Here is a 26,348-nt window from a genome sequence, read left to right as displayed (position 1 = left end):
ACAACAATATCTAATCGGTTCTCTGCTAGGTTCCGGTATTGAAGGCTCGGTCGCAAGAGAGCAAGATAATATCAGCCCTGAAATCCAGCTCGAGTCAGGCCTGTTTAATATACCTGATCAAGCATACAGTTCGTATCTATCACTATGAAACAGTGCTTTGAGCCGGCCGGGAACTGACATTACCCAGAGCCCCATCCAGGATTGGCTCGCAGAACGCAATCGGCATGATATTTTCGTTTGCTTGTGTACTCGTAGCTAGAATGTGTTTGTCTGGGTGACAAAATGCCGATATGAGTCTGAAACCGGGTTTCAACATGGCATACTTAGAGACAAGAAAATACAGGTGATCATGTAATCATCGAATACTATCAAGTCAAGTTATATAACCTAAAGCTGTACTTCGTCACAATGTGGACTGGGAAGCTATCCAGGAATCTCGAGCCCCATATCCAACCGCCCTAGCCGCACGCGTCTTGGCATCCAGCTGGCCCAGTTGGTGCCTTGCGCTGGTGCCTGGGGCGCCCCTAATCTCAGACACCGCTGTTCCTGCACCAATTCCCACGCTGGAATCTGGAATGGTCATTGTAGAGCGGGTGACTGAAGAATGAGGAGCACCAAAAGGGTCAAAAGCCCGGCATTCTGATCTCACAACTTCTGCATCTTCGAAGTACCCTCAATAAGCACCGCAGTTTGGTGACTGATGGCAATTAAATCCATCCTCTCATCAAAAACTAGGACCTCCAAATCCATCCGTCCATTCAGAACCCTCTTACATTCACTGCGTAGGTAAAGCCAGCGAACACCCTCCGGCGCCAATCTCTGCTTGATCTCCGTCGACAGCGACAAGGATACATGTAAAATCCTCGCCCCGAATCTCTTCGACCCGTCATCGCCTATAACCCTCCAATCATCCCTTCCCTCCTCGCGGGCCTGTTGCTGGCGAGCAGCATACCCAAGTGTAGCTGCTATACTACCAACCGGTGGCGATTTCCCTTCCTCGTGTGGAAAGAAATTCTCTTGGATCGGGAGGGTCATGTCTACCACGAACGGGATCATCTCATTTGTCCAACGTGCTTTGTTCTCGCCTGCTGTTAAAGGCCGAGATCCCTGCGGGAGGGAATCCCAGCCCGGTTCAACCCATTGCTCTACGAATGATACTTCAGTAGGTTGGACTCTCGGGATGAATGATTTGGCGTAGGAATGACCGCGTCGGAATCCGTCTGGGTAGAAGGCGCAATGGTATGATACCCAGTTTGGGTCGGTGTCGGTTCCGAGTTTTGCGAGGTCGACTGGGACCGGATTACTAGGGAGATGCCAGCCCGTTTTAAGGGTTATGCCCCCGTCAGACAAGTTTGTGACTCTAGATACCGTCCGTTATTAGCTTTTTATGTTTGAGCGTTGGGGCAATGGTTATTCCCATACACTAAATCCGCAGACGCAGCGAGTTTATCCGTCTGGAATGCTTCGACGCGCAGTGTGGACCACCCCTTGCCAATACTGACCTCCCGCAGAGTCATCTTTATTGGCATTCCGATAAATATCGGGCGGTAGAATTGGGTAACAGTAGAGTAGAGGTCAACCTGGTTCTGCATTTTTGGATGTTTGGAGGCGTAGTAGAGGGCATATTTCGCCATTGCAGAGGCTACATAACCACCGACACTAACTGTAACTGCGTCAGCCTTTGTTGAACGTGAACAGGGCGGTTAATGCATACCAGAGGCCATCGCAGGGTCCGGAGACAGCTGCACGGTGACTTCAGAGGAAAAGGACAGTGGCAAGTCCAATGCGTCAGGCAGACTGGTTGGAAGAGAAGCCGCCATTTTGTGGGAATACAGCTGGTGGAGAGGAACTGTAGTGGTGCGGTTGGTATGTTGCATAAATATATAATCGTAACCTGACCAGGGAGGAGGAATGCAGCACCGCCCCAAGTCAAAGACCTGTTCCCTGTGTACTTAAGCAGGTAGCACTTGTTCTATACGTATCTCGCTCGTCTGATGTCGTTTCATATTTTAGACTGCAGTGGTTGCTGCTTATGCATCTGCTTGTCGGTGCATTGGATGTCGTTACGTCATCAGACTAGACCAATGTATCTGTGTCTGATTGGCCAAGTTTATTCCACTAGCCCATATGGGAGGCGTGTTTATCCCAATGACTAAGCAATTGCACTACGCCAGAAACTGTTCGTATGCAGTTTATGCTCAGCTGGAGCCTGGCTGCCTGGTCGTTGGTAGCTTTTATATCGCAGAGAATTCTTACTCGGAGCCTTAGCCAGAATCAGTCCTCTGCAAGTGTTTCTGAAAAATGGACGAGCAAACGCCCTTCGACCTACCGGGCCTGAATCTGTCGGTGTTCTTCACGCCCAGGGTACTGTCCTGCCGTCGTGGCATCGTCCAAATTGCACACTAACATGTTCATAGCGAGACTGGAATGGCCTTGTCTGTGGCCACGCTATAGATGTCGACGATATCGAAGTCGGACTGGTTGGGTAGGGGAGCACAATAACGCGGAGCTTCAGCTGGAACTAACCACATATAGGTACACATTCACTCTGAGGGAGTTGTTGATGATGCGGATTATGAATTCGATAACCGACAAGCCAGACTGGGATACCAAAGTAGGTACCCGATCTGGACCTGAAGGCACCGAATTGAGTGGCTGATATTCCAGGTGTTCAATGATGAAATCGTCAGCAAATGGCGAAGTGAGATCTTGCAGGGTGGTCACGACGTGACGACTGCAATGATGGATTATATGATCCAAGAACTTCAATGGAAGGCCACTAAGTATCGGAACACGGCGATTGTCACTGCATATGACACCGGTGTCGTCAAGTCAGATATCGCCATCCCAAAAGACTTGCAGCAGAGACTTCGGGAGGCAGTCAACTGGGTTGAAGCCGCTTCAGAGAAGGACTATCATCCCGGGTCCGACATGAAGGTGGTTGACCTGGTCCATCCGTCATTATTCTCACTCATCTACGGCAGATCCAGAGTCCTGCGCGACACCATAATTGGCGTTGAGGACTGTTTCAGCAGCATCGGACAGGGCGAGCTACTGGAACTACCTAATGAACAGCAACTGGCCGCCATTGGGATATCTGCTGTGGGATCATTGAACCCGTACAGCGCAACATTCCAGTGGCTTCCCTGTAATGTAGAGTTTACTCTGGACGGACAAGTTCGCATTGCTTCTTATATCAATAACCTACATCCAACAAAGCACAGGGATCTGTATACGATCGTCGAGGAGGTTCTAACGCGGGCCATTCCGCTATGGAATATCTCACTATCTTGCAAGAATACTTTCGAATATCGGATTCCCGTCGAAGAAAGCGAATATGTGTCTGACGAACCTAAGCCGCAAAATGAGACTCCTGGAGTTTATTCGGAAGCTTTCCGGGCGAGTCGTGCTGCGTGGATGGACAGACGCCGCGTTAAGATTCCTGAGCCAGGTCAATTCGAGCCTCCGAAAGAGAAACCGACTGAAAAAGCCGATCTCCACGCACAATTCAAAGACAAAGGCCTGCAGGTCATCGTCAAGCTGGCCAACATTGAGCTCACCCCGGAAAGACCCGAGTATGAGGGTGGGTCGTGGCATATTGAGGGCCAGTTGGTATGTCATTCTACTGCATTCAACCATTAACTAGCTGACAGTATGTTAAGAATGAGAGAATATGTGCAACAGCGATTTATTACTACGACTCGCACAACATCACCGACAACACCTTGTCTTTCCGCAACCGCGCTGACGAGGAATACATCCGGGAGATATCATACGAACAAGGGCAGTTCCAGTATCTCAGCCTCTTTGGCTTCAACCCCGAAGATGGCCATCGGGGTACGGACAACATGACACAGGATCTCGGGGGCGTATCATGTCGTGAAGGACGCTTGTTGACGTTCCCAAACATCCTGCAGCACCGCGTCTCTCCTTTCTCGCTGGCGGACCGCTGCAAACCAGGACATCGGAAGATCCTTGCATTCTTCCTCATCGACCCCAATCGGCGCATAATTTCAACTGCGAACGTGCCTCCACAGCGGGAGGATTGGTGTGATGAATGGAAGAAGGCTATAAACGAGGGTCTGTCCAGCCGTTTTCCCGTTGAACTGCAGGAGATAGTTCGCCGGCACTGTGACTTTGGGCCCATGACAATGGACGAGGCCAAGGCGTACCGATTGGAATTAATGGATGAGCGTTCGGCATATGCTGAGAAGGGGAATGGTATCTTTGAAGCTGGGGATTTCAATCTATGTGAACATTGATATGCCCTGGTCTTCGTTGATACCGACGTCCAGTATTACTAGACCATACATGAATATGGGTTAAGACTAGTAGTATGGCCTTGCCGAATGTTCTTCTGAGAAATAATAATCCACCCGTTAATAATACCAGTACATCCAACAACGACGAAACTCTGCGATTGGCGTAGGCGAAACTTGCTTGGCGGCCCCCAACGCCCACGGGCCCGTCTTGCTGTGCATATCAAGGTGGAAATAAGAAAACCACCTAGAGACGAGCATCTCCTTCAATAAACATATTACAGCATAGTGGAAACGATTAGCATTGCCACTTAATGCCGGGAAAGGAATGCATATGTTCCCATAAAGTACGGTTTCAAGATATGGCTACCACTTCATCACCTGAACATCTACACTGGAGACACATTGTGAATGAGTGTCATTAAAACAAAAGCCAGCCTTAAGTCCCCACCGTCTTCGGCCATTGAAAGCTCCACCTTCATAGGATGGAGAGAGCTGCCATCGCTACTGCCGCACAGACCGTCGAAGCTGGCTGGGCTATCTAGACGACGACGCACGAGATACGCTTGGCAACGACGCGGCGGCATGGCACTACGACCAACTAGCCATGATCAGCATGACCAGGGGGCGGGATACACGATGTCTAGATAATTGGAGGCTGAATGGGGCGCAGGGCTTGGCCTGGCGGATACTGCCGCGCCCTGATGCCAAGAAGTGTCGGATATGAGATGGGCTGGAAGGATGCTATACAGATCAGTGTGATGCTTAGTGAAGAGAACTACGGAGCTGCTATCTATCGGCTGACAATGTTTGTCGGGGGTCCTGGATTGAGATCGATATAAATTCATACTCCCACCCCGTTTCGTTCTAGTCATCGCTGTTGCTCTGGTGTCGGGAGCTTCCCCTGACGGGGTGGTAGGGCTGTACATCTCTGCAGAAGTCAACTTAATACTTTCATAGACTTCACATTGGCTGGAAAAGGGCAAAGATCATGATTCATGAAGGCGTGTGGTCCTTGGCCAAGCTTGCTGTGGGCCACACTGCCTCAATAGTCAATGGGGCCAAAGGACCGAGAGCCCTACGACTGCAACTACGGTGTACCAAGGTCTACCAAGGAGAACTCGCTTAGATGAATGGAAGTGGACCATGCATGAAGCCAAGCCGATCTGCAGTTCTTCAGCAATCCGATTGATAGATGTTGCTCCACAAGGACGACCCGGAGTACAGCAGAAGGGTGACCTTCCTATCTAGATATCGCTTCGACCAGGGCAACAGGTACAGCCCGAGGAGATCGGCTTGGTTATGTAGCCCCGAGTACAAGGCAGAATCGATGCGAAGAATTGAGATATAAAAACTCCATTGCTCTCCGACCTCTTCAAGTTGAACAACAACCAGCTCATTCTCCTATCTCATCCCATCTCCTCCCCCCAGACCAAAACAAAACAAGCCAAAATGTTCATCAAGTCTCTCCTCGCACTCGCCATGGCCTCGACCGCCATAGCCGGCGAGAACAACATCAAGTTCCTGTACACCGCGTCCAACTTCATTGGAATCCAAGACTCCGGCAGCGGTTCCACCTCTGGCTTCACCCTCTTCGACAACGATAACAACATCCTCTTCAACAGCGCAAACCCCATCGGCTACTCCCCCTGCACGCGCGACACCAACCATCTCCACATTACCTCGGACTGCTGGGAGGGAACCTACGACTTCAGCTGCGGGTCGTCCTTCAGCGGCATGCCCGGTGCATGCAGCGTGTACGCCCCTGATGGATCGGAGACCAAGGGCGAGGCGGACAACGACCTGACCTTCATTGGCATTGCCTCTGGCCAGGACGGCACCTGCAGTGGCACCATTAAGACGACCAGTGAGGGCGAGTGCACGAAGGATAGCCTTGTGAAGATTGAGCGCCGCTACCAAGGAAAGTACACTGGTGACAGATAGGGGTCCGGATGTTATTGCGGGAAACCTAGAACATGACTGGTTATGCTGTTTTTAGGCTCTTCCTGTCTATTGATTTGTTTTCTGTTCCTGGCTGCTCGACCTGAGGCATGGCGAGACTGTAAATGTGTTTACATTCTAGGGCTTTCATACAAAAGATAGACTAGTGACATAAATACAAGGTATTATCGTATACGCGATGATTCACCTGGATATATAGGCCCTTTCGTATTAGTGCAAGCTTTCCAGCAATGTTCAGGAGTTTAAGCCCTGTGCAAATATGATTGGCTAAGTTATTCTTGAAAAGGTCAGGCTAATATGCCTAAAGATCTGTAGGCGCCCCGTGAAGTAGGGGGGTTATTACCCAGCTTGGTGTAGGACAACCCGGCACTTGGCCTCTTCCATGATTCTGGGAAAGCCACAGGGGATGCTGTGGGTGTTACGGCATTCCCATTACTTGTATTGCCATATGTAGCCCCCAATTACCAAGGACAATAGTAACGTTTCTAGATTGCTCAAAGCACCGCTTGTAGTTAGACTACGCGAAGCAGACCCACATCTGTTCATAATCCTCGTAGTTGATGCCGATCAAGAGACCAACTCCGGTGTATTCCTGAAAAGCTCCATTTCTATAAATCAACTATCTTGAAACAGGCACGCCTCCTTTCGCGTCATCTCTTCTACCTTGTGATCGAAATGTTCTCGTATTCCTATTCTCGACTTCTGCTCGAGCACCCTATTCTTCATGGAATCACTCCGGCTCAACGCAGTCAACCGGACCATATTCGTTACGAGTTGCCTCATACCATGTAGACTCGATCATGCCAGGATTGCAATTGTTTGCCACATTAAAGTCCCATCCGAGTTTTCCATCACCAGCATCCCCACACCAAGTATTCGAGGCCGTGCCGCATTCACCAAAGCGCTTCAGGTTATCCCAGAGACCGCCACAGATTCCCGGAATATCAGGTACGCTGTCGGTCGATTTGACGTGGTATCGCCAAACAAAAGCCATGATCTTCTCGGACTCGCAATTGGAGGCTGCACTTGCTGAAGCTGAAAAGGCGGCAAGTGCCAGGAGGCTGGTTCCAACGAAGCCCTTCATTCTAGAGCTTTTCACATATTAGCGCTCTGAATGCAGACCATAGGTTATTGTCAGCAGATGTAGAATCAACATACTCGGTAGATGGAAGTTGGTGATAGAAGTGTAAAGTGGTTTGGCAGAAAGGCAGTAGGAAACTGTTCGGTAAGAATATAGATACAGAACCCGGCGAGAGGAAATTCTATGTCTGTGGAAGTGAATGTTTGAGAGGTCCAAGGACCCCTATTTATGTACTTGCAATCGCCATAGAGCTCATGGAAAGGCTACCAGCACACAGCTCGAGATGCAATGGCTGTCTGGAAAGAAACTCCAAGACCTTGGCCAAGGCAGTGTCCTCGCTCAGACTATACTGAGGCATTTTCCATTCCCCTTGCCAACAGACACAGCCTGGTATTAGAGTCCATACGCAACCTCTCTCAAGCACACGTGGGCTTGAGGTCGCGAAGGGTTCGTTCCATGCAACAATACAGAGTACATCAGACTGGCGCATTGACCCCAGATATTCAGCCAGATCTTCAGCCAAGTCCCTCACAAAATCCGCCCCAAAGGCCGCCCCGAAAATTGGCCCCAAGGTGAGATAGGCTGAGCATTGTAACACGAGCTTTGCATGTTGGTCCCTTGCTTTTCGCTACTTACCGTCCGTTCCTAATGACACATGCCAAGAATTGATGTACATCTCGCCCCAAGGGGAAGGAGGCTGAGTGAAGAACTTGAGCTTGGCATGTAGATCCCATACTTTTCTTTGCTAGCTGTGTTTTTCGAGTTGTATACGCCAAGGGTTGGCGACTTGCTCTCTCCTAGCAGTACTGAGTCTGCAATGACCTATTTGCCTTTCAAAGAATTCTATATAAGTAGTCCTGCTTCCGGTGCTGTTGATTCCTCGATAAACCCATTCACCAGTCTCTTTACTTCATCAAGCCTCTCCAGCTGACACAGCACGCCGACAACTTTCCCTTGCAAGAGTGTTTCCATCCAACTACATACAGCAAGTAGGTTGTCCTGTCCCATATTGCTTCCTACCTGTGCATACCAGAGATACTAACAATCATTATCACCTTCAGAAATGAAGCTCCCCATCTCCACCAGCCTAGTAGTCATCATGACCGCCGCTCTCACAACCCCAGCATCCGCAGCCCATGGATGCAATAAAAATACCGTTTCAGGCCCCGTTGTCCGGTACCAGGTTCGGTCATCCGATAAAGTGCCCGATATCCCCGGAATCTGCGGCGGTCTCTGGGACAACATGAAGCGCTTTGGCGAATGTGCTTCCGCTTCGAATACCTGGTGTGGTGATGTAGATGATGGATACCTTGGATGGGACTTTACTTCTTTTGTTGGCTGCAGTGATGGCATGGTTTCTTCTACCTGGTACGAGGCGACCCGCAACCAATGGGGTCATATTGATTGTTCGACTTGATGGTGTTGGAGCTTTGGTGATTACTATGTATATACCTGCGCAGTGCCGAGAATGCCGCCTTTATCGGGAGGGTAGCGGCAAAATGGAAACCGATCTATTTATGCCTTATCTTATGCTGAAATGATGATCAATTAAGGGCTATTTGGGGGAATTATGGGACTTATATTTTGAGAATTAAAATACTAAAGCGTAAGTCTGATTCGGTTACTAGTTCAAGCCTCTTATTCCACTGGTTGTGTACAACCATCTACAACCTTCCAGCTACAGCGAATCTGAATTCGTATGAACAATTCGTTCTACATAGCTAACATAGCAACCAACCAAGCAAGGCCGATAGATTCTTTGAAAAGGATTGATATTTGAAGAGGAGAACCACACTAGACACCTCGCTACAGACAAATGGTAGGGCGTCATGCTTTCTGTACGTTGGTCTCCACGACAGTCTCCTCAACGTGGATCGCGGAAGATAGCTCCCGTGCTTTCTCCGTGCCTGCTGCACCCCCAACCATTGCATTGTCGCCGTCGAAATACTTCGCAATCTCCTCGAGCGGGGTGTTGCGCGTCTCGATGTAGTAGAACCATACGACGGTGAGCTCCACACCAAGCCATACACAGTAGAAGATATAGTATTTCCAGCCGAGGCTGTCGATTGCAACAGGATTGACGTATTGGTTAAAGGCCACTGTGAAGAAGAGTTAGTTATAGTTAGAACGAAAAAGGTAGGAGAAGCTTACGAGCAGCGTCAATGCAGAACCACATCACAGTCATGCCCTTGGCGCGAAGAGTGTAGGGCAAGATCTCCACCGTGTAACTAACGAGCAGGCCGGACCAGGCAATGTTGTAGAAGAGATAGTAGAGGTAGATCATAGCGATGACGGCGTTTGCGGCCGCCGTGTTGTGCTGCGTGTCGTATCGAGCAGAGCAGATCGTCCACACAATAAACGCCACCAGCATGCCAGCGGTCGAGATCAGGAAGAGCTTGCGCCGCCCGATCTTCTCCACGAAGAAACACATTGCAAAGGCGACAATGAAATTCATGATCTGGAGGCAGCCGTTGATCAAGTTCTGCTCGACCGGGTCGGTGTAGCCAATGTTCGTCAGGATCTTGACGATATAGTACGAGACCAGCCCGTTGCCAGACCACTGCGAGAAGAAGCCGGCGGAGATTAAAATAATCATGCGATGGCGATTGCCCTTGGTTCGGAACAGCTCCAGCCAGGAATTGCTCTCAAACTCTTTCTCTAGCCGAAGTGTCTCCTGGATCTCCTGCATTTGCAGTTGAATCACCTCGTCGTGTTGGTCGCCGTTTGCGTGGCAGTCAGCCAGGACCTTGAGGGCCGCCTCGGGTTTCCCCTTGTACATAAGGAAGCGCGGAGACTCTGGGACGAACCAGACGAAGAATACCTGTAGCACAGAGGGCGCAGCCTGCACAATGGTCGGCGTTCTCCACGACCAGTTGTTTTGGATGTTATTCGTGCCAAAGGTGAGCCATGCGGCGACAATGGCACCCAGGTACCACGTTGCTAGCCAGGTCAGCCAGGCTGCTGCGTTAACGGAAGCGAGAAGGACATACTGTTGTAAATGGTAGTGAACACCGCACGGTGCTGAGTGTGGACCAGCTCTGTAACCAACAAAGGAGACGCCCCATGGGCGATGGCGACGCCGAACCCGATAAAGAAGCGACTTGCTAGAAGCATTCCGAAGTTGATACTGATGCTCCCCAGGACAACTCCTAGGAGCCTATTGCATGTCAGCACCAACAGCAAGACCAGTGTCTGGCAGAAAGAATCCACCTACATAACCGCGCATCCAATCAATATTCCCATCCGACGACCCAGTAGATCAGCAGCATACGGTACAACGGGAAGGGCTGCAATGGACCCCAGGGACATGATGGCGTTCAGGATTCCCAGAAGCGATCCGCTGGGGTGATTGAAGTACTCTTGCCACGGTTTCAAGGTCTGCAAGCCGTTCATCATTGAGCCGTCGTATCCATTTGTAGCCTGGTCAATCGTCTTGTGTCAGAAAGAAGCATAAGGTGCATGGATCACCAACGAAACATACCGAGGTCAAGACAACAAACATGAGGCAGATATAGGTCTTTCGCATGCCTGGATTCTTCCACCAGGTCACCCGCGGAAACTGCCTCCCCGCAAGCTCGAACGTGTCGGAGCCCATATTGACCAATAGAATGCCCAGAACCAGAGTAAGATGTCTCTAAAGCCTGCCGAGTAACTGCTGTCACAGCCAACAATGGAATGTCGCGTGGGGAGGTAATACCAGGGCCCCCAGCAGCCGCATGAACAGATATTTGTACTGGCGCACCGGTTGAAAGCACGCGGTGTTCACGGCTAAATGACCGGGATGTTGAGCTAAATGACAAGCTTGTTGCGGAGGGCCCGATTGGGAACGCCGTGGCGTGGCTCTATTCAGCATAGCGACACGAGGCCGGCCCAGACTCCCTCGACTCAGCCTGCCAAGAACAACCAGGAGGCGCAATCAGCCTATTAATCCGGCGTACTCCCTTAATCTCGGCAAAACACCAATATCCCTGCCCTGGATATCCTGCCCTGGATATCCCTGCACCTGGGTGCAAGTCGGCTGCCCTTCCGCTGCATTCGGCCTCAGCAGTCGTCCAGTCGCAATACATTATATCTATGGGCAGGGATAGTGATAGTGAGGTGTAGGGCAAACGAATGAATGTCATGGAAAGTAAACCGTATCCGCGTGCTAACAAAGGAGAGTATCGCAGTAAATTATTCTCGTGGTCCTCACCTCTGGGCACTCCTGTTAAGGGTCCTATCTCGACTTGTCCGAATATCTGGGCCGTTGTCTGCCCTGGTCGACCAACTCCTTGATGCGAGCTTTGGTGCGAGGCACACAATAAGGCCACATGTATCAGGCCCAGGCAGAACGAGAGGCTTGGAAGTCAATTGGAAGGTGGCCTCAGGGCAAAACGTATATTCGGATCTCATGTAGGTGCTTGATATCTGTTCACAGAGAGGCAGACTCCGCTCGCGTACAGAGGCCAATGGATGTCCACCCCATTTTAACCTTCCCATGGTTTTTTTTTTTTTTTTTTTTTTCGCTCCTTGGGAGGACGGAGCAGCTTGAGGAGGTCACTAAGCAAGTAACAACGAATTGGACCACAGCTGGCGGTTTCTCCCTCGTGGTGTGCTTTGCCGCCGCCGTTGGGGACGCAGAACCACCCTCAGGAAAAATTAGCAAGGCAGCCCTTATTCGGTATAAATCTCAGTGCCCAAATGCTGAAATTACGGTGATTTCTGGCTTTCAATCCCGAGGACCAGCTAATTCGAGCGACTGTTCACTGCGTCTGGAGTGACTAGCTGACGGCCGGGGTTCCTAATCAGGCAATGCCCCTGTAAACAGGAAAAGGATCGGAGTTTTCACCAGCTATATTAGGTCTGTTCCAATCGGATTGAATCCAATGAAGGTCTGCTTTTACCTGGGCAAGGCTTGGCTTGGAATAGGTCGTGTGCACGGCCATTCGTCGGCATCGGTGCTACTTCACTCAGGCTTCACATCCCTTGCTGGTACTTGCCGCCTCGCTGTCCCCATGGAGTCACTAGTAGTGTGAAGACGTACCCCGCACTCCCTGTAAGCCGGTCAGGCTGATCAAGCTGATCCCCGGTGAATGCTGGCTTGGGGTAGCCCCTACTGCCGATCTCGGCGAACAAGATATCTGCTGGCCCATGCGCAGACACGCTGGAACTTGAACTGACTTCCCGTGTGCGCGGGGTTGAACCTTAAAACTAGCATATAAAGGTATAGTCCGCTGGACGGGACTGATTGCTTAAGCTTATTTCAATTTATACTACATATCAACGGCACAATGGGCTTATTCAGGCGAATGTTCCAGGCCCTCCAGGTGCCTACAGAGCCTGGTTTGACCACAGCGGAGCTGATGCTAACGAATGATGACTTGAAACCAGGTAACACACTCTTGTAAGACTTCCTGCGAGATACTAATCCATGTCACTTAGTGGAACGGGAGAGGCGACAGTGGAAATGGCTTAACTTCGTGGCTTTCTGGATTGCCGATTCATTCAACGTGGTGCGTGAGATATTTTACTGGAATACTCTGGACTCTTTCATAACAGCTGCGGCAGAATACATGGATGATCTCGTCGGCCATGATAGTGGACGGTCTGTCGTGGTGGCAGTCCTGGCTCTGCGTGTGGTTTGGCTACGGTATTGCGGCGGTCTTTGTCGTTGCCATGGGCCGCGTTGCAACTATTTACCATGTACCTTTTGCAGTGGCTAACAGGGCCTCCTTTGGGGTTTGGGGATCCTTTTGGCCTGTCTTGAATCGGGCGGCGATGGCCGTGATCTGGTACGGTGTTCAGGTATGCTCCCACCACCCAATTTCAACGATATTTCTGACAGTTTGAGACAGACATACCTCGGTGGTGCGTAGTCCCTGTTCAACCATATGACCAACACTAACGAAGTCAGGTCAATGCGTCACCTTGATGATCGAAGCAATCTGGCCCAGCTATAAGAACATCCCCAACAACATCCCCGCCAGCTCAGGCGTGACGACCATGGAGTTCACCAGCTTCTTCCTGTTCTGGCTGGGCTCCCTGCCTGCCCTATGGTTCCCCATCTACAAGATCCGACATCTCTTCACCGTCAAGGCATACTTCTCTCCAGCATGCGGCATTGCATTCTTCGCGTGGGCAATCGTCCGGGCGCACGGCATGGGCCCTATCATCGACCAGCCCAATACAGCTCATGGAAGCCAGCTCGCCTGGGCAGTCGTGAAGAGCATCATGAACTGCATTGCAAACTTCGCAGCCCTGATCATTAACAATCCCGACTTCAGTCGGTATGCGCGACATCCGAAAGACGCTACCTGGTCGCAGATCGTCACGATCCCTGTTGGATTCGCAGTAACTTCGTTTATTGGAATCGTGGTCACCTCGTCATCCAGTGTGATCTTCGGCAAGGCAGTATGGAACCCTCTCATCCTGATGGAAATGTTCCTAGAAGACGCCAGCTCCGCGGAACGATTCGGTATCTTCGTTATTGCTGCTGGGTTTGCCCTTGCACAGCTGGGAACGAATATCGCAGCGAATTCGGTGTCCGCTGGAACTAATCTCTCTGCACTACTCCCTCGATTCTGCAATATTCGTCGTGGAGCATATGTCTGTGCAGCAGTCGGCCTTGCCATGTGTCCGGTAAGAACCCTCCTGCCCTCATTTTGAATAATATTGACAACGACAGTGGACGCTGGTCGCCTCGTCCAATAAGTTCACCGTATACCTCTCCTCCTACTCCGTCTTCCTCTCCTCCATCGCCGGCGTCATGGTCAGCGACTACTACCTAGTCCGCAAAGGCTACCTAGACCTACCAGCCCTGTACAGCGCCGACAAGAACGGGCCCTACTACGGACACTGGGGCATCTCCTGGCGCGGATATACAGCATACATCTGCGGGATCATGATCAACGTAGTCGGATTCGCCGGAGCCGTGGGGGCCGACGTGCCCATCGGCGCAGAATACATCTACAACATCAACTACTTCTCCGGGTTTATCGTGGCGGCGGCTATATACTGGGCGTTGGCGCGGTCCTTTCCCGTGCCCGCAATGAGCGAGGTCTGGAATGAGATTCCCTATACGGGCGGGTCGATGCATGTTACCGAGGGAAAGGACGTTGCCGAGGCAGAGGAGGTAGAGGAAGCTGAAAAACAGGTCTAGAGACGGAAATGTCCGTCGGTGTTCTCCGGCTGGAATGGAGGATTATCTTAGTATATGGGGCAGCACTGCGGAATTTTCCGAGATGGTCGTTTTGTTGCTGGAAGCCCTAGAATAGAGACCGGATCATGGAATGCTTGTATCCCCGATACTCCACTCCAATGCATCAATTGCGTATTTCATCAGCATGAGTACTCTTGTGTTTCTTGTTAGTGATTCCCCACGGGGAGCGAGGGTAGAGCTGAGTTTCCCGGTGGGCCTGCGCCGATATCGAAGCGCCGATCCACATATGTGATGTTTTGATCGAGTCATAGATATACTCCTGGCCCTGCGCTAAGCCGATTGGCGAGTTGGAGAACCCTGGCCAAGGCCAATCAATATGACAGTGAAGATGGGACGCAACTTCACTGATCCACAGTCACTGTGCACAGGCGTCTCCTTCAATTGCCGCGATGGGGCATCCGACGCCACCCACGTCCCCAGGCGGATTCTGACCGCGTTCTCTTCCTGAACACCGTCGCCTGCCTCCGATCAACAGTCTGACAGATCCCCTTTCTAGCATCCAGGAGTTCAACAACGGAGAAGTCCGTGAGGCCGCATCGGTCGCCGTTGAAACACTCCATTGTACGAACGGCATCATGCCGACCCCGGCACATACGAACACCCATGGGAAGGGAAAACACCAGAAAAGACAATCAGACGATGCACCTCTCCCCGTTCAGTCCTTATCCTTCCGCCAATCTCTTCGCAACGTCTCATCCTGCACGCGCTGTCGCCAGCGCAAAACGCGATGCGACCAGCAGTTGCCGCAGTGCGGCACCTGCGAGAAGGCCGGCGCTCGATGCGTTGGTTACGACCCTTTGATGAAGAGAGAGGTTCCTCGTAGCTATCTCTACTACTTAGAAGACCGCGTCGAGTACTTCCAGAATCTCCTCGCCGAACATGGAGTTTCGTTCGAACCGGGGTCGTCGACCATGGAGCGAAGCCAGGACGCAGATCCAAAGGACTCACATAGGCGTGGAAACAGTATCGCATCGACGAGCGGCACTGAGGCCACTGTACGGAGTGCACCATCTGTGAGCAGATCACCGAGAGATGATCTAGCGGATACTGGATCGCATTTAGATGTCGATATAGTCCGCGATAAACACGACCCCGGATGCTGCCCTGCGCATGAGTTGCTATTCGCGCTCCAGCCCTCGAAGTCGTTGGCCCAGTCGTTTGTGCTACCTGACAGAGAGCTGGCAGCACAGCTGATAACTTTCTACTTCGAGCAAGGATACCCCCAAGTCCCGGCTTTGCATAAGGGCGAGCTGGCACAACTGCTTAACCAGGCATACGCTGGGGCCGAGGACAACCACCACTACAACCTTTTCCTCCTCCACATCGTCTTCGCTATCGGTGCGCGTATCATGCGCGACAGGAATGTCAGCCTTAGTGAGAATGATAGACCGGCAATCGGAAAGAGAAAGCGAGATACAGAGACCAAGGTGCATCTTGCGGAGGAGTATTACTCTGCCGCTATTGCCTATCTGTCTCTAGCTTTTAGTGAGTGCGATGATGTATCCTGTAAACTAGAAGTCATCGAAGCTGCTGTTCTAATTGCCCACCTGTCTCTCTTCTATCCCACTCGGCCTGGTCCGGTTTACCTGGTGGGACTGGCGTTACGCGCTGCTGTGGATGCCAAGCTCTACGATGCAGCTGGGCCCAGTCTAACGAGCGCTTCTTGTGAAGGAACCGTATCCAACCAAGACGGGAAACAGCAAGATCAGGTCTTACAGCGATCGCGACGTCTCTGGTGGAGCGCGTACAGTCTGGATCGTCTTGTCTCGCCCTACACCGGACGCCCCTTCGCCATCCCAGACCACCTTATCACCACAGCATTCCCGTCCATGCCCGAGGAAATGGGCGTATCATGCCAGGGCATCTCGCCCTCTAACAAACTCATGAACTTCCTAACCACGCATCTTCTCCAGCTGCGACAACTGCAGTCTGAGATCCACGAAGTCCTACAATACCACCACGCACAATCCGTGAGAAGTAACTCCACCGTCGTCCCTTCAACGACTTCTATACTATCATCGCCACTCGACTACTTCGAGTCATTCCCCTCCTGGAAACGAGACATCAACCGGCGCCTGGACGAGTGGAAGAGCTGTATCCCGTCCCGCGAAGAAACAGGAACCTGGGTCCCAATCGTCCGCCTGGAATTGGATTACTGGAAGACTATCAATCTTCTATATCGACATGAAGTTAAGGTGCCATCCGAGCTAGGTCGCCTACTCCCACAATCTCACCTAAACGCTACACATCTGGCAACGGGCGAAGGTCTCACCGACGACTTCACCCATTTCAAGATTGTCGAGGCCAGCCGCAAGGTTCTTCAGAGTTACCGACTCGTGCACCATCTGGATTCAGGGAACTGTACATTCCTCGCTACGCATAACATCTTTCTTGCTGGTATGCCTTCAAATATACTCCCTATGCCAGCCGATTACTTCTCGCTAACGCACTGCAGGCACCTTATTCCTCTTCGCCATTTGGAACTCAGAAATGATCCGCAATATCCTCGTATGTACCATCCAAATTGGTTATGAGTACTCGTCTAACAAAAATTCAGTCACTCGATGAAATCGACGGAACCATCCTCACCGGCACAGCCGTACTGGCTAGCATGGCCGATATACATCCCCAAGCCCGCGAATGCCAGGACTCCCTCGAGCGTATGCGCGTAGCAACCATGCAGATGTGTCTATCATCCTCAAAGCCCGGCTCCGGAGCCAGCCCGTCCAAGGTCCCCACAGTCGAAGTACCATCTAGTACAGAGGATCAGGTACAACTCCAACCAGAGCAGGATATACTACGAGGTTTGGGAAATGCGAATGCCCTCACGGAGCTCTTCCCGGTTGGAGACAGTAGTGACATCGCCAACGCCAACGACAACGTGGACAGCATTGCACCGCTAATAGAGAGCCAACCACGTTATTTCAGTAATATGGGACTTCCGCAGACGGATAAGGATGAGTCTGCGTTTAGCCTTGACTTTCTCGATATTGAGCTATTTCCTGGACGTCTTTCGAATGATCATGGCTCCATTTTAGGACGATAAACAGTTCTCTGAACAACTACGATGGAGTGAATGATGTGCTGTCCTGACTTGGTATACGGGCAAATGTTCTATGAAGCTTCGCTGCCCGAGTGTCTGTGGCTATCCCTTAGCAAGTGCGCACGACTGGTACCTTAACACACCAGCGATACGCGGCCGGGACTACTCAGTTAGCCTATAGCTAACGACCGAGCTCCAGCAGGAAGGATCTGCTGCGAGCCACCCTGGTCCATATTTGCACAATCCGCACCCTAACGCCGGTGGCAGGAGCTAGGGGTTTCCAGGCGGCACCGTGCGTGGAATTCTGCTACAGACCTGAACATAAGTTAAGCATATTGTGGTTGATCTTCGCATTTCCTGTCTCAATCCACCATGCAGGCCTTGCCATAGGGAATACGGTCCGCTGCAACCCAGAGAGATAGCTACCCTTGACAGGCCGACCATGAGCTGCCTTGCAGAGGCATCCCAAGGGTGGCACACCTGCCAGTGCCATTCTTCGTTTCAGGTCGAACTGAGTTCTCTATTGATCTGGGTCCTGTATTACTCCCTAAGGGCGGGAAAGAGTTATGGCAAACCTACTGTCAGATCGGTGATATTACACAGGTATTGAATTGGTAGAATACTATCACTAGTAACTATAAATGGATTAATATCTCTTCTACTTTGGATCGCCAGTGCTTTACTAGAGTTAGAGTATAGCATCTCTATTTCTTTCCCACCTGGTGAAAAGGAGTACTAGTGCCGAAACACAGCTCGAAAGCCTGCGACGTTGCAGGAACTAAGCCATGGATGTCTCTTCTTTTCTAGAGAAGCCCCATTGGCTTCCCAAATAGGATACTGCAGAGGCCATCGTGTATACATCATCTATACGTCGTTCTAGCAGTCACACACCATTAAGCTTGGTGGAATAGAACATACCCTATCCATCCATCCAGAGGAATAGATGCCTAGGCGGCTCTCCTGCAATCCACCAAGTAATACGAGTAGGGATCTGTCAACCTGCGGCTCGTAGGCCGTGATAGATGCCATATTGAACTGGAGAGGAGAATAGCTTCAACCTTGGAGGGTCTACACACAAGGTCTTACTCACCGCTTCAGCCAGTCCATAGTTAGTATTCACGACATCCTGGTATTTTTGAACGCCAAATACTCCGGGGTTGTTAGCGGAGGTTTTCTGCGCACGACAGTGAAAGATATGGGGGAGGAAATTAGGATCATTGATCCTTACAGAATTTGGTCCGTAGCGAAAGACAGACCCTGTCCCAGTCAATTCTGAGGTTATATCCAAAAACCACGAGGGCAGTCCGTGGTGGCGATCGGTATACCTTTCTACGCGCACTCTTATAGATGGCTCTTCCGGTTGACGGTTAAATGCAGAGCGCAGTGGGGTTATTTCATGGCTAAATAGGTCGCGAATTGTGATTGATAAGTCACCAACGTATCCTACGCGATATTTCCATATTGTATTTCATGCACGCTGAGAGTTGATGACGTGGATAGAGTCGGCTGGATTTGTTGCCCCGCTCAACCTTCAGTAACCTTCAGTACCCTCCCTACCCCCGATAGCACATAGGAGAGCCACAAAATAAAACCCACAACATGGTTGACCCACGCGAATCCGTTCCGCGCTTCCTTGCCCAGTATGAGGGCAATACATACGTGGAAGGATGGGCTAAGCTGTGGGATCGAGGGGACTGCCTCCATTGGGATAAGGGATTCCCCAACCCGGCACTTGAGGAGACTCTAAGCGAGCGACAGTCACTCCTCGGCGCTCCAGTATTCAAGGATCAGAGCGGAAATTGGCAGAGACGGAAAGCTCTGGTCCCTGGATGTGGTCGAGGAGTAGATGTTCTTCTTCTGGCCAGCTTCGGCTACGATGCATATGGATTGGAATGTAGCGATTCAGCAATCAAGGCATGCAACGCAGAGGAGGCCAGAACAAAAGCCATGTATCCCATCAGGAGCCCTGACATTGGCAGAGGCAGCATTACTTTCGTTGAAGGTGATTTCTTCGAGGATGGTTGGCTAGAGGAACTGGGTCTTGAACAAAATGCTTTCGATTTGGTATATGATCACCTGGTAAAGGGGCCTCCATTTACTCAAATGAATGGAACACTGGTACTAATAGATTTAACAGTTCTTCTGCGCATTAAATCCGTCACTTCGCTCGACATGGGCCCTGCGGCAGACTCGGCTTCTCACGCTGAATGGCCACTTAGTCTGCCTCGAATATCCGAGACACACAAATTCCTCGGAATTAGGCCCTCCATGGGGGGTGTCGTCTGAGCTTTACCTAGAGTATCTCAGTCACCCAGGCATGGAGAATCCTGACTCGAGGCGAGACACTGATAGCAACGGTCTTGCCAGGGTGGCATACTGGCAGCCGACTCGCACACATGCAACTGGAATAGACGCCAATGGCATTGTTCTGGATCGCGTATCTATATGGCGCCAGAAAGCAGAAGGAGGAACGGCTTCAAGTGACTGTCTGGAAGCGTAACTTGTATAGCCACTTTTAGGAACCATAGGCTGACTAAATAGTTGGTGATGAACGCAGGTTATAATGCCAGTGCTAAGGATGGACAAGCTAAAACCAATGGTCACGCCCAGGCTTTCATGTGTTTCCAGTCAATTTGCCTTGGTTGCCATCGTTCTCTCCCAATCGCGAAAACCCATTGCTCGTGCGCTTTAGTGGAATATCTCCCGGTACTTCACCCGATTGCCCTGACCGCTTGGATGCATCCCGCTTCCTCCTTGTGCGTCTTTGGGGAAGTATCCGTACCAGCAACGGCCATACTGGCGGGAGGCAGGCAGCGATTATTATACTGGCGGATTCCAGGACACACCATATGCCTAGATTGACGGAGACCCCTGTAGGAGACGTGGTTAGTCATGCCCAGTTGCCACTAGGTAGATATGTAGAAGGTGTCTGTACAAGTTGGATCACCTAGGATTTCCTCTTGGAAGAAGATCGTCATGCGGAGGATGCTCGCTACGGCTCCGCTGTGTTCGGCACTATTCATTAGCGAGCTAGGACTATATTAAACGAGTTGATGGATGTGCTTACAGCCCTCCGAGCAGGAAGACTCCTGTCAGCGCAGCCTTCTGCGTCATCCGTGTTTGCAGTTTCCAAACAAACGGAAGCGGCATGACCAAGATAACCACATCTGTTAAGATTTGCGGAAGCGAGACGTATCGGAAGAACGCAGTCTGATTGAAGCACCTTCCCCCCTTTATGCTCTTATCCCAGGCGAACTGCACCGGCGAACATTGCAAGATGGCCGAAAGCAGGACGCCAACACCGGTGCCTAACACGATGGACGCTACGGCGTATGATAGGACGCGAAATTTGGAAGTGCTGAAGATCCGGTTGTAGAAGAGGAGGATTGAGATTTTTGCAGGGGTCACAATGAAGGGGTAGTTCAGAATCTGGCAGGCGAAGAGGCCCTGAGCCCTGGTTAACATGGTGTCTGGTAATTGGCAGCTGGATAGGAATATGGGAATGCAACCTTTTGGAGGGAGACGAGCTTCTCGGGTGCCGTCTGCTGAATGTAGTTAAAATGGTATCCGAGTCCTGCAGTCTTGAGTACTTGTCCTGTCAGTCCGGCCCAATATTAAGTCGCAGTAGGCGTCATACACACTATGAACAATACCGACTGTCCAAGGCTTCCGATCTGCAAAGAGCAAGCTGTCAAAAAACAATGTATTCAACAGGCCGGGGGGTGGGGCCTACCACGGCTGGAATCATCAAATAGTCGTCCGCCGTGCAGGCAATTCCTTGAACACGCCTGGTGTAGAACCGGCCAGCCACGAGCACTATTTGGATGGGCACAATGGCAATGGACACTCCCATCAGTGAATCACCGCAATAGGAAGTGTCCATCTTTGGTGTCCTGATATCGATCCACCGGCATCCGCCAGCACGGGGTGGGCAACTGTTAAGTAAACAGCGGTGACATGGGTTAATTCCTTCAATTTCAATTCCAACATACTGAATCCCGGTAGTAGCAGCGTGATAAGAGACTACTGGAGTCCGGACCGTTCGATGCAGCGCCGCCCCCAACTTGCAGGGAATATTAACCGCGTATAAGTGATAGTGCTGCTAGTAGTTGCTGGTGAAACAGTCTAGCCTCTTAGTCTCTGCCATAAATTCTTTGTTCTTGCACCCCGCCCATGTCAACCTAGCACTTTCTCTTCAATTGCTAATTTTTGTCTTCGCCTCAGAATTACAATGTCTGATGCATCCTTGTACAGCGACATTGCGTCTCTCAGAGAGACCGTGAAGTCGGGAAATGAATCCATTGATGATGCTTCCCGAACCAAAGCCCTAAAAGCCGCCAAAGACCTGGTAGCGGAACTGTCCTCTCCTATCGAAAGGGCCATCCAGGATGTATCAGTCGTATGCAACTCCGTTCAACTAGATTTCAAGGGGCAATTCTAACTTGCCCTTTTCTTGCAGAACCTCGCCGTCCCTATGGCCCTTCGCATGGGCGTCCAGCTGGGCATTTTCACCGCAGTCCAAGACCACAAAACCGAGGGAACCACCACCCAGCAGATTGCAGAAGGCGCCAGTGCTAGTCCGATTGTCGTCGGTATACTCCCTCCCGCAGGTATCATGCATCATGGCCTAACTGTTTTCCGCCCAGGCCAAATCTTGAAAGTCCTCTCTGCCGCGAACTACGTTCTTGAAGTGGGAGTACAGCTGTACAAGCCCTCTGCTCTTACCGCAGTCATGGCAGATCCGATAATGGAAGCTACAACGAGAGCAACGTGAGGATCCTTTTAACCCCGATTGACTAAATTTAACAATTACAGCTTCGATATTGGGCAACCCTGCGTGACGTATGGTCCCGAGTTCTTTCGTCGAAACGGAAACCAGTTCCCAAGCTCTGTGGAAGATACCCCATTCCAGTTAGCAATGAAGACAAGGCTAAGCTACTGGGACTGGCTAGGCGAGAACCAGTCATTGGCGGAGGACTTCCAGCAGTTCATGACTATCAAACAGCAGAAGACGCCCTGCTGGGTTGACTGGTTTGATGTCAACGGTATCATCCTAGATGGATTCAGGAACAATAATAAAGAGAGTATCTTACTCGTGGATGTTGGCGGGGGCGAGGGACATTATACGAATGCCTTTAACAGCAAGTTCCCTGATGCAGGCCGCCACGTCCTGCAAGACCTACCTCACGTTCTCTCGAATATAACCAATCCCCCCGATGCAACCGAGTTGGTGGCGCACGATATGTTCAAACCCCAGCCAGTAAAAGGCGCAAGGGTATACTATCTCCACTGGATTCTACATGACTGGTCTGATACCCAGGCCCGCGAAATCCTAGCCCATATCGTTGAAGCCATGGAGCCGGGGTACTCGCGTTTGGTGATTAACGAGAATATCATCCCCGATAGAGACTGTGACTACAATGTAGCTTGTCTGAGTATGCTGATGATGGTCCAGGTTGGGGCATTGGAAAGAACGGAGCTGCAGTGGCGCGAGTTACTCAGTTCCGTGGGACTGACGGATATCTCTTTTTACCAAACCCCAGAGGGCCCGGGGGGTGGTGAGGGTGTTATTGTTGCTGTGAAGTCCTGATTACGGTTTTTAGTGTTGACTAATTAGACTGACTTTATTCCGATGAATGCATTCCCATACCATTGCCACTTCATTCAACAACACTTTCTCAAGGCAACTGCTTCTTCCACCCCAATAAAGACATTCAGTAACAGAGGGTTCAGAGGCTAGGCAGCGACTGGGAAACACGATACGAAGCGTCTTCCCCAGAGTGGCTTAGACGCGGTTCCTTTCCTTTCCAAACCGTTGGAAGTACGGTTACATCACCCCGTAGTATCCGGAATCCTTGTTAGTTTTACGTGTCCTCCACCTTTTCTCATTCATCTGGTCTTGATTCTCCACTTGGACTTGGATAGACCTTGTACATACTTCGAACTGACTCGCCGTTGACCGCTATAGTGTGACAACATGAAAACCATCAACTTCCAAGGTGACTCGTCCGAAGCCATCTTCTAGCCCCTTTCCTGACGTCCTCCAGATTACCTCGCTTGCAAAACCCTTGCATTTGAGTGGGCAGACAGCATTGACAAAAAGGCAACGACTCCATTTCATATATACCGGCGGCGAGTATAGCGCTAATCAGACGCAGGACTGGGATCGCCTGCAAAGCATTCTATCCCCCAACCTCCTGGTATCATTAATATACTGTCCAGATACGGTATCATAAGCTGACCTCACTCAAGGTAGACTACACCATGATCGGCCAGCCCTGCTTCCCGGATATGGGATCCGACGCGTTCATGTCCATGATGAAGTCCCCAGACCTCGTGGGAGACCCTCTCATCCACACCCAGCACCTTCTCGGCGGTGTCTCGTACGAGTATATCTCCGAAGACGAGATTACAGCCATTCATCAAATCTGCGCTGCGCACCAGCGCTACTCCGACGATACTTTTGCTACGGTGGCGTACCAGGCCCACGGCTATGGGAAGATACAGCACTGGTACAAGAGACTTGGGGGGACTTGGAAACTTGCTGGATTGCGCCCGGAAATGTACTGGAGTGAGAATGAGCTTTCTAAGATTTTCCCGCGGCAGGGCTTAGCTTCGTGACTGGTGTGCGATGCAAAGGAAAGGGAGGCCATGTTAGTTTGATGTCAGTTTGAGTATCGTTGGTGTTGTGGGTTGTATGGTAGAATATCACACAGGGGCAGTTATATATTCTATCTCACGTCATGCCTACCGGATTACGTCTTCTTATAATTGTAGATTACATTCAATGCAGGTCAGATTTAGCGTGTCTGATATGGACCCACATCGCATGGTTCTTCAAGTGGAAAACTCCAGAAGATAGAAGACATCAGTGGCAGAAATTGAGAGCGAGCGAAAGGCGCTACTCGAATACATTGCTAGTAAGGTGGAGTGAAATAACTAGACTGCTGAGAATAATTAAGATATTCTTGATGGGATATTTGTACAGCGTCTGAAATATATATTTGCTGTTACCATCAACCTTCATTACTACTTCGAGTACATGAAGGGAAAATATTATTCAGTGAAGAATCAGGGACTACGAATGATATCAGCCTTTTTAGTGTACTTTCAGAGTTGTGAACCCTATGAGTGCGTGATCACTATATAGCCTAGTCTTGGGCCTTCAATATACGAATACTCGGGTCAATACTCTAGAACAGTCCAACCATTTCATGTTCCTCCACAAGATCCTGCCATTCTCCCTATCCGAACCTGTTCTGCAAAACACGGAGTTTACTGAGATAGGGGTCCTTATCTACATAAGTCCCCCTCAACCACCGAGGCTTACCCACATCCTGCATATCAAACGCCCGCCGAGAATGAAGAGTCCTCGTATTATCAAACAGAACACATTCTCCCGGATTCATTTTCCGCTCATATAAATATTCCGGGCGCTGCAAGAGCGCGTTGAATTTGCAAGCCGCTTGGTGCCATTTCTCAACCTTGTTGTTTAATGCTGAAACCGGTGACTGCGACTGTGTAGAAGGTCCAGCCTCCAGCTCAATTGCTAGCTGATCGTGGTTCGAGAATGGAGCCAGGAATGGCGGGCACCAGTTGATCTTTTGCAGGCAGTCGACTAGGAGCTTTGTCTTCCAGTACTTGTCCCCTTGGCCCCCACGATAAAGCTCCATTGCGTTCGCAAAGTCCTGGAAGCGCGTATAAACAGAACTGCCGATTTGGAGAGGACATAGGTCAATGACAGGTTTCGTTGTGTGGTATACATTCGAGTCCGGATGGTTGTAGTGGTAGTTCACAGGAACTGAGGCTAGGGTATCGAATGCCTCCATATCCGTATAAAACAGGTCAACCGCTGCCTTGTATGCATCGGCAAATACGCTGGCGCCTCCTGAAGAGGCAGACTGGATGCAGTGGAGAAGCTGGACGTGCGGTGGCTGGTGGAAGTATAGCAAGTCCGTGTGGAAGCCCAAATCGTGCGACGTGTATGCGGCGTTGATTGCTTCCGGGACGGTGCGCACTGATGGTCTATATTAGCAGACTTTACAATACTGCCGGGTGTTAAGAGCTTACCATCCCACGTGTAGCCGTAGAAGGTATCCTTCACCGGCCCAATACGGGTTGCTATAGTGGCGAGAGACTCTTCGAGACCAGGCACGTTGGTGACAAAAGCCAACCCATCAGTACGGAGCTGGTTGACGAGTTGATAGAGGAACCTGTCATCTTTCATATAGCGGTCGTAGTCGTAATCCGGGAGGTTCAGGGCTTTTTCGGTCCATAGTTCATGGGGTGGAAATGTATCTTTGTGCGAGCCAGGAGTACGACCGGACTGTGTCATATCCTGAAGCGACGTGAGTTTCAGCGTCGTGACATGGTCCTCTCCGTATCCTGCCAAATCATTGTTCCACGTAATCTTCACAGAGTCAGATGGCGTGTCGACCTCAACCTTTCGAGCTTGTATATCAGCAGGTATGTCGGCGACAGAAAATAGTCGTTGCCTGCTAAACTCGTGTACGCATGCTGGACACGCACATGCATCGCGGAGTAGCACGGCCGACAGCTCGACGGCCTCTCCATTTATGGGGATTGATACTCTAGAGGGAGGCGGGCCAGTTGAGGCCACGCTCTGGCGAATATTCAAGGAAGAAAAGGGTCGCGAGTAGCGGGAGCACCGTTCAAATGGCACATATCTCTCTGCCAAATGCTTTGACGGTGGGTGTCAGCCAGATCGTACATTGTATAAAAACAGAACTGTCAACTCACATTGCCAATATTCTTCTGATCCCTAGCACTTCTACGAGCAGCGGA

At 50.8% G+C, this 26,348-nt stretch overlaps 13 protein-coding genes across 13 annotated transcripts; 8 read left to right on the top strand and 5 right to left on the bottom strand.

Annotated features, from left to right (window-relative positions):
• Positions 1-645: 645 nt before the first annotated feature.
• APUU_60828S (thioesterase family protein) lies at positions 646-1,820 on the bottom strand (the record flags this gene model as incomplete). The annotated part of the gene is made up of 3 exons (XM_041694111.1): positions 646-1,360; positions 1,423-1,663; positions 1,715-1,820. The coding sequence occupies 3 exons, from the start codon at positions 1,818-1,820 to the stop codon at positions 646-648; spliced, it is 1,062 nt and encodes a 353-aa protein (XP_041559974.1).
• A 481-nt stretch (positions 1,821-2,301) lies between these two features.
• Positions 2,302-4,262, top strand: APUU_60827A (DUF4246 domain-containing protein; the record flags this gene model as incomplete). Its single annotated transcript, XM_041694110.1, has 5 exons — positions 2,302-2,364; positions 2,418-2,485; positions 2,536-2,614; positions 2,668-3,612; positions 3,663-4,262. The coding sequence occupies 5 exons, from the start codon at positions 2,302-2,304 to the stop codon at positions 4,260-4,262; spliced, it is 1,755 nt and encodes a 584-aa protein (XP_041559973.1).
• Positions 4,263-5,711: 1,449 nt separating this feature from the next.
• Positions 5,712-6,203, top strand: APUU_60826A (uncharacterized protein; the record flags this gene model as incomplete). The annotated part of the gene is made up of 1 exon (XM_041694109.1): positions 5,712-6,203. The coding sequence occupies one exon, from the start codon at positions 5,712-5,714 to the stop codon at positions 6,201-6,203; it is 492 nt and encodes a 163-aa protein (XP_041559972.1).
• A 748-nt stretch (positions 6,204-6,951) lies between these two features.
• APUU_60825S (uncharacterized protein) lies at positions 6,952-7,305 on the bottom strand (the record flags this gene model as incomplete). The annotated part of the gene is made up of 1 exon (XM_041694108.1): positions 6,952-7,305. One exon carries the CDS (start codon positions 7,303-7,305, stop codon positions 6,952-6,954), a length of 354 nt encoding a protein of 117 aa, XP_041559971.1.
• Positions 7,306-8,401: 1,096 nt separating this feature from the next.
• APUU_60824A (uncharacterized protein) lies at positions 8,402-8,719 on the top strand (the record flags this gene model as incomplete). Its single annotated transcript, XM_041694107.1, has 1 exon — positions 8,402-8,719. One exon carries the CDS (start codon positions 8,402-8,404, stop codon positions 8,717-8,719), a length of 318 nt encoding a protein of 105 aa, XP_041559970.1.
• Positions 8,720-9,129: 410 nt separating this feature from the next.
• On the bottom strand, positions 9,130-10,897 carry APUU_60823S (hexose transporter protein; the record flags this gene model as incomplete). The annotated part of the gene is made up of 5 exons (XM_041694106.1): positions 9,130-9,401; positions 9,454-10,242; positions 10,293-10,459; positions 10,517-10,722; positions 10,784-10,897. The coding sequence occupies 5 exons, from the start codon at positions 10,895-10,897 to the stop codon at positions 9,130-9,132; spliced, it is 1,548 nt and encodes a 515-aa protein (XP_041559969.1).
• Positions 10,898-12,572: 1,675 nt separating this feature from the next.
• Positions 12,573-14,440, top strand: APUU_60822A (nucleobase cation symporter-1 family protein; the record flags this gene model as incomplete). Its single annotated transcript, XM_041694105.1, has 6 exons — positions 12,573-12,672; positions 12,724-12,794; positions 12,841-13,086; positions 13,137-13,149; positions 13,196-13,920; positions 13,967-14,440. The coding sequence occupies 6 exons, from the start codon at positions 12,573-12,575 to the stop codon at positions 14,438-14,440; spliced, it is 1,629 nt and encodes a 542-aa protein (XP_041559968.1).
• A 376-nt stretch (positions 14,441-14,816) lies between these two features.
• Positions 14,817-17,546, top strand: PPR1_2 (Zn(II)2Cys6 transcription factor; the record flags this gene model as incomplete). The annotated part of the gene is made up of 4 exons (XM_041694104.1): positions 14,817-14,935; positions 14,997-16,897; positions 16,956-17,008; positions 17,058-17,546. The coding sequence occupies 4 exons, from the start codon at positions 14,817-14,819 to the stop codon at positions 17,544-17,546; spliced, it is 2,562 nt and encodes an 853-aa protein (XP_041559967.1).
• Positions 17,547-19,142: 1,596 nt separating this feature from the next.
• APUU_60820A (uncharacterized protein) lies at positions 19,143-20,043 on the top strand (the record flags this gene model as incomplete). Its single annotated transcript, XM_041694103.1, has 2 exons — positions 19,143-19,622; positions 19,681-20,043. The coding sequence occupies 2 exons, from the start codon at positions 19,143-19,145 to the stop codon at positions 20,041-20,043; spliced, it is 843 nt and encodes a 280-aa protein (XP_041559966.1).
• Positions 20,044-20,157: 114 nt separating this feature from the next.
• Positions 20,158-21,008, bottom strand: APUU_60819S (uncharacterized protein; the record flags this gene model as incomplete). The annotated part of the gene is made up of 3 exons (XM_041694100.1): positions 20,158-20,414; positions 20,479-20,546; positions 20,611-21,008. 3 exons carry the CDS (start codon positions 21,006-21,008, stop codon positions 20,158-20,160), a joined length of 723 nt encoding a protein of 240 aa, XP_041559965.1.
• A 766-nt stretch (positions 21,009-21,774) lies between these two features.
• Positions 21,775-23,133, top strand: APUU_60818A (uncharacterized protein; the record flags this gene model as incomplete). Its single annotated transcript, XM_041694099.1, has 4 exons — positions 21,775-21,942; positions 22,003-22,135; positions 22,190-22,313; positions 22,359-23,133. The coding sequence occupies 4 exons, from the start codon at positions 21,775-21,777 to the stop codon at positions 23,131-23,133; spliced, it is 1,200 nt and encodes a 399-aa protein (XP_041559964.1).
• Positions 23,134-23,807: 674 nt separating this feature from the next.
• On the top strand, positions 23,808-24,164 carry APUU_60817A (uncharacterized protein; the record flags this gene model as incomplete). Its single annotated transcript, XM_041694098.1, has 1 exon — positions 23,808-24,164. The coding sequence occupies one exon, from the start codon at positions 23,808-23,810 to the stop codon at positions 24,162-24,164; it is 357 nt and encodes a 118-aa protein (XP_041559963.1).
• Positions 24,165-24,787: 623 nt separating this feature from the next.
• APUU_60816S (uncharacterized protein) lies at positions 24,788-26,078 on the bottom strand (the record flags this gene model as incomplete). The annotated part of the gene is made up of 3 exons (XM_041694097.1): positions 24,788-25,560; positions 25,614-25,994; positions 26,048-26,078. 3 exons carry the CDS (start codon positions 26,076-26,078, stop codon positions 24,788-24,790), a joined length of 1,185 nt encoding a protein of 394 aa, XP_041559962.1.
• Between the last annotated feature and the right edge of the window lie 270 nt (positions 26,079-26,348).

The sequence above is a fragment of the Aspergillus puulaauensis genome, chromosome 6, assembly GCF_016861865.1.
Source record: "Aspergillus puulaauensis MK2 DNA, chromosome 6, nearly complete sequence".
NCBI classification, from domain to species: Eukaryota; Fungi; Ascomycota; class Eurotiomycetes; order Eurotiales; family Aspergillaceae; genus Aspergillus; species Aspergillus puulaauensis.
This window is presented reverse-complemented; position numbering and strand designations above follow the sequence as displayed.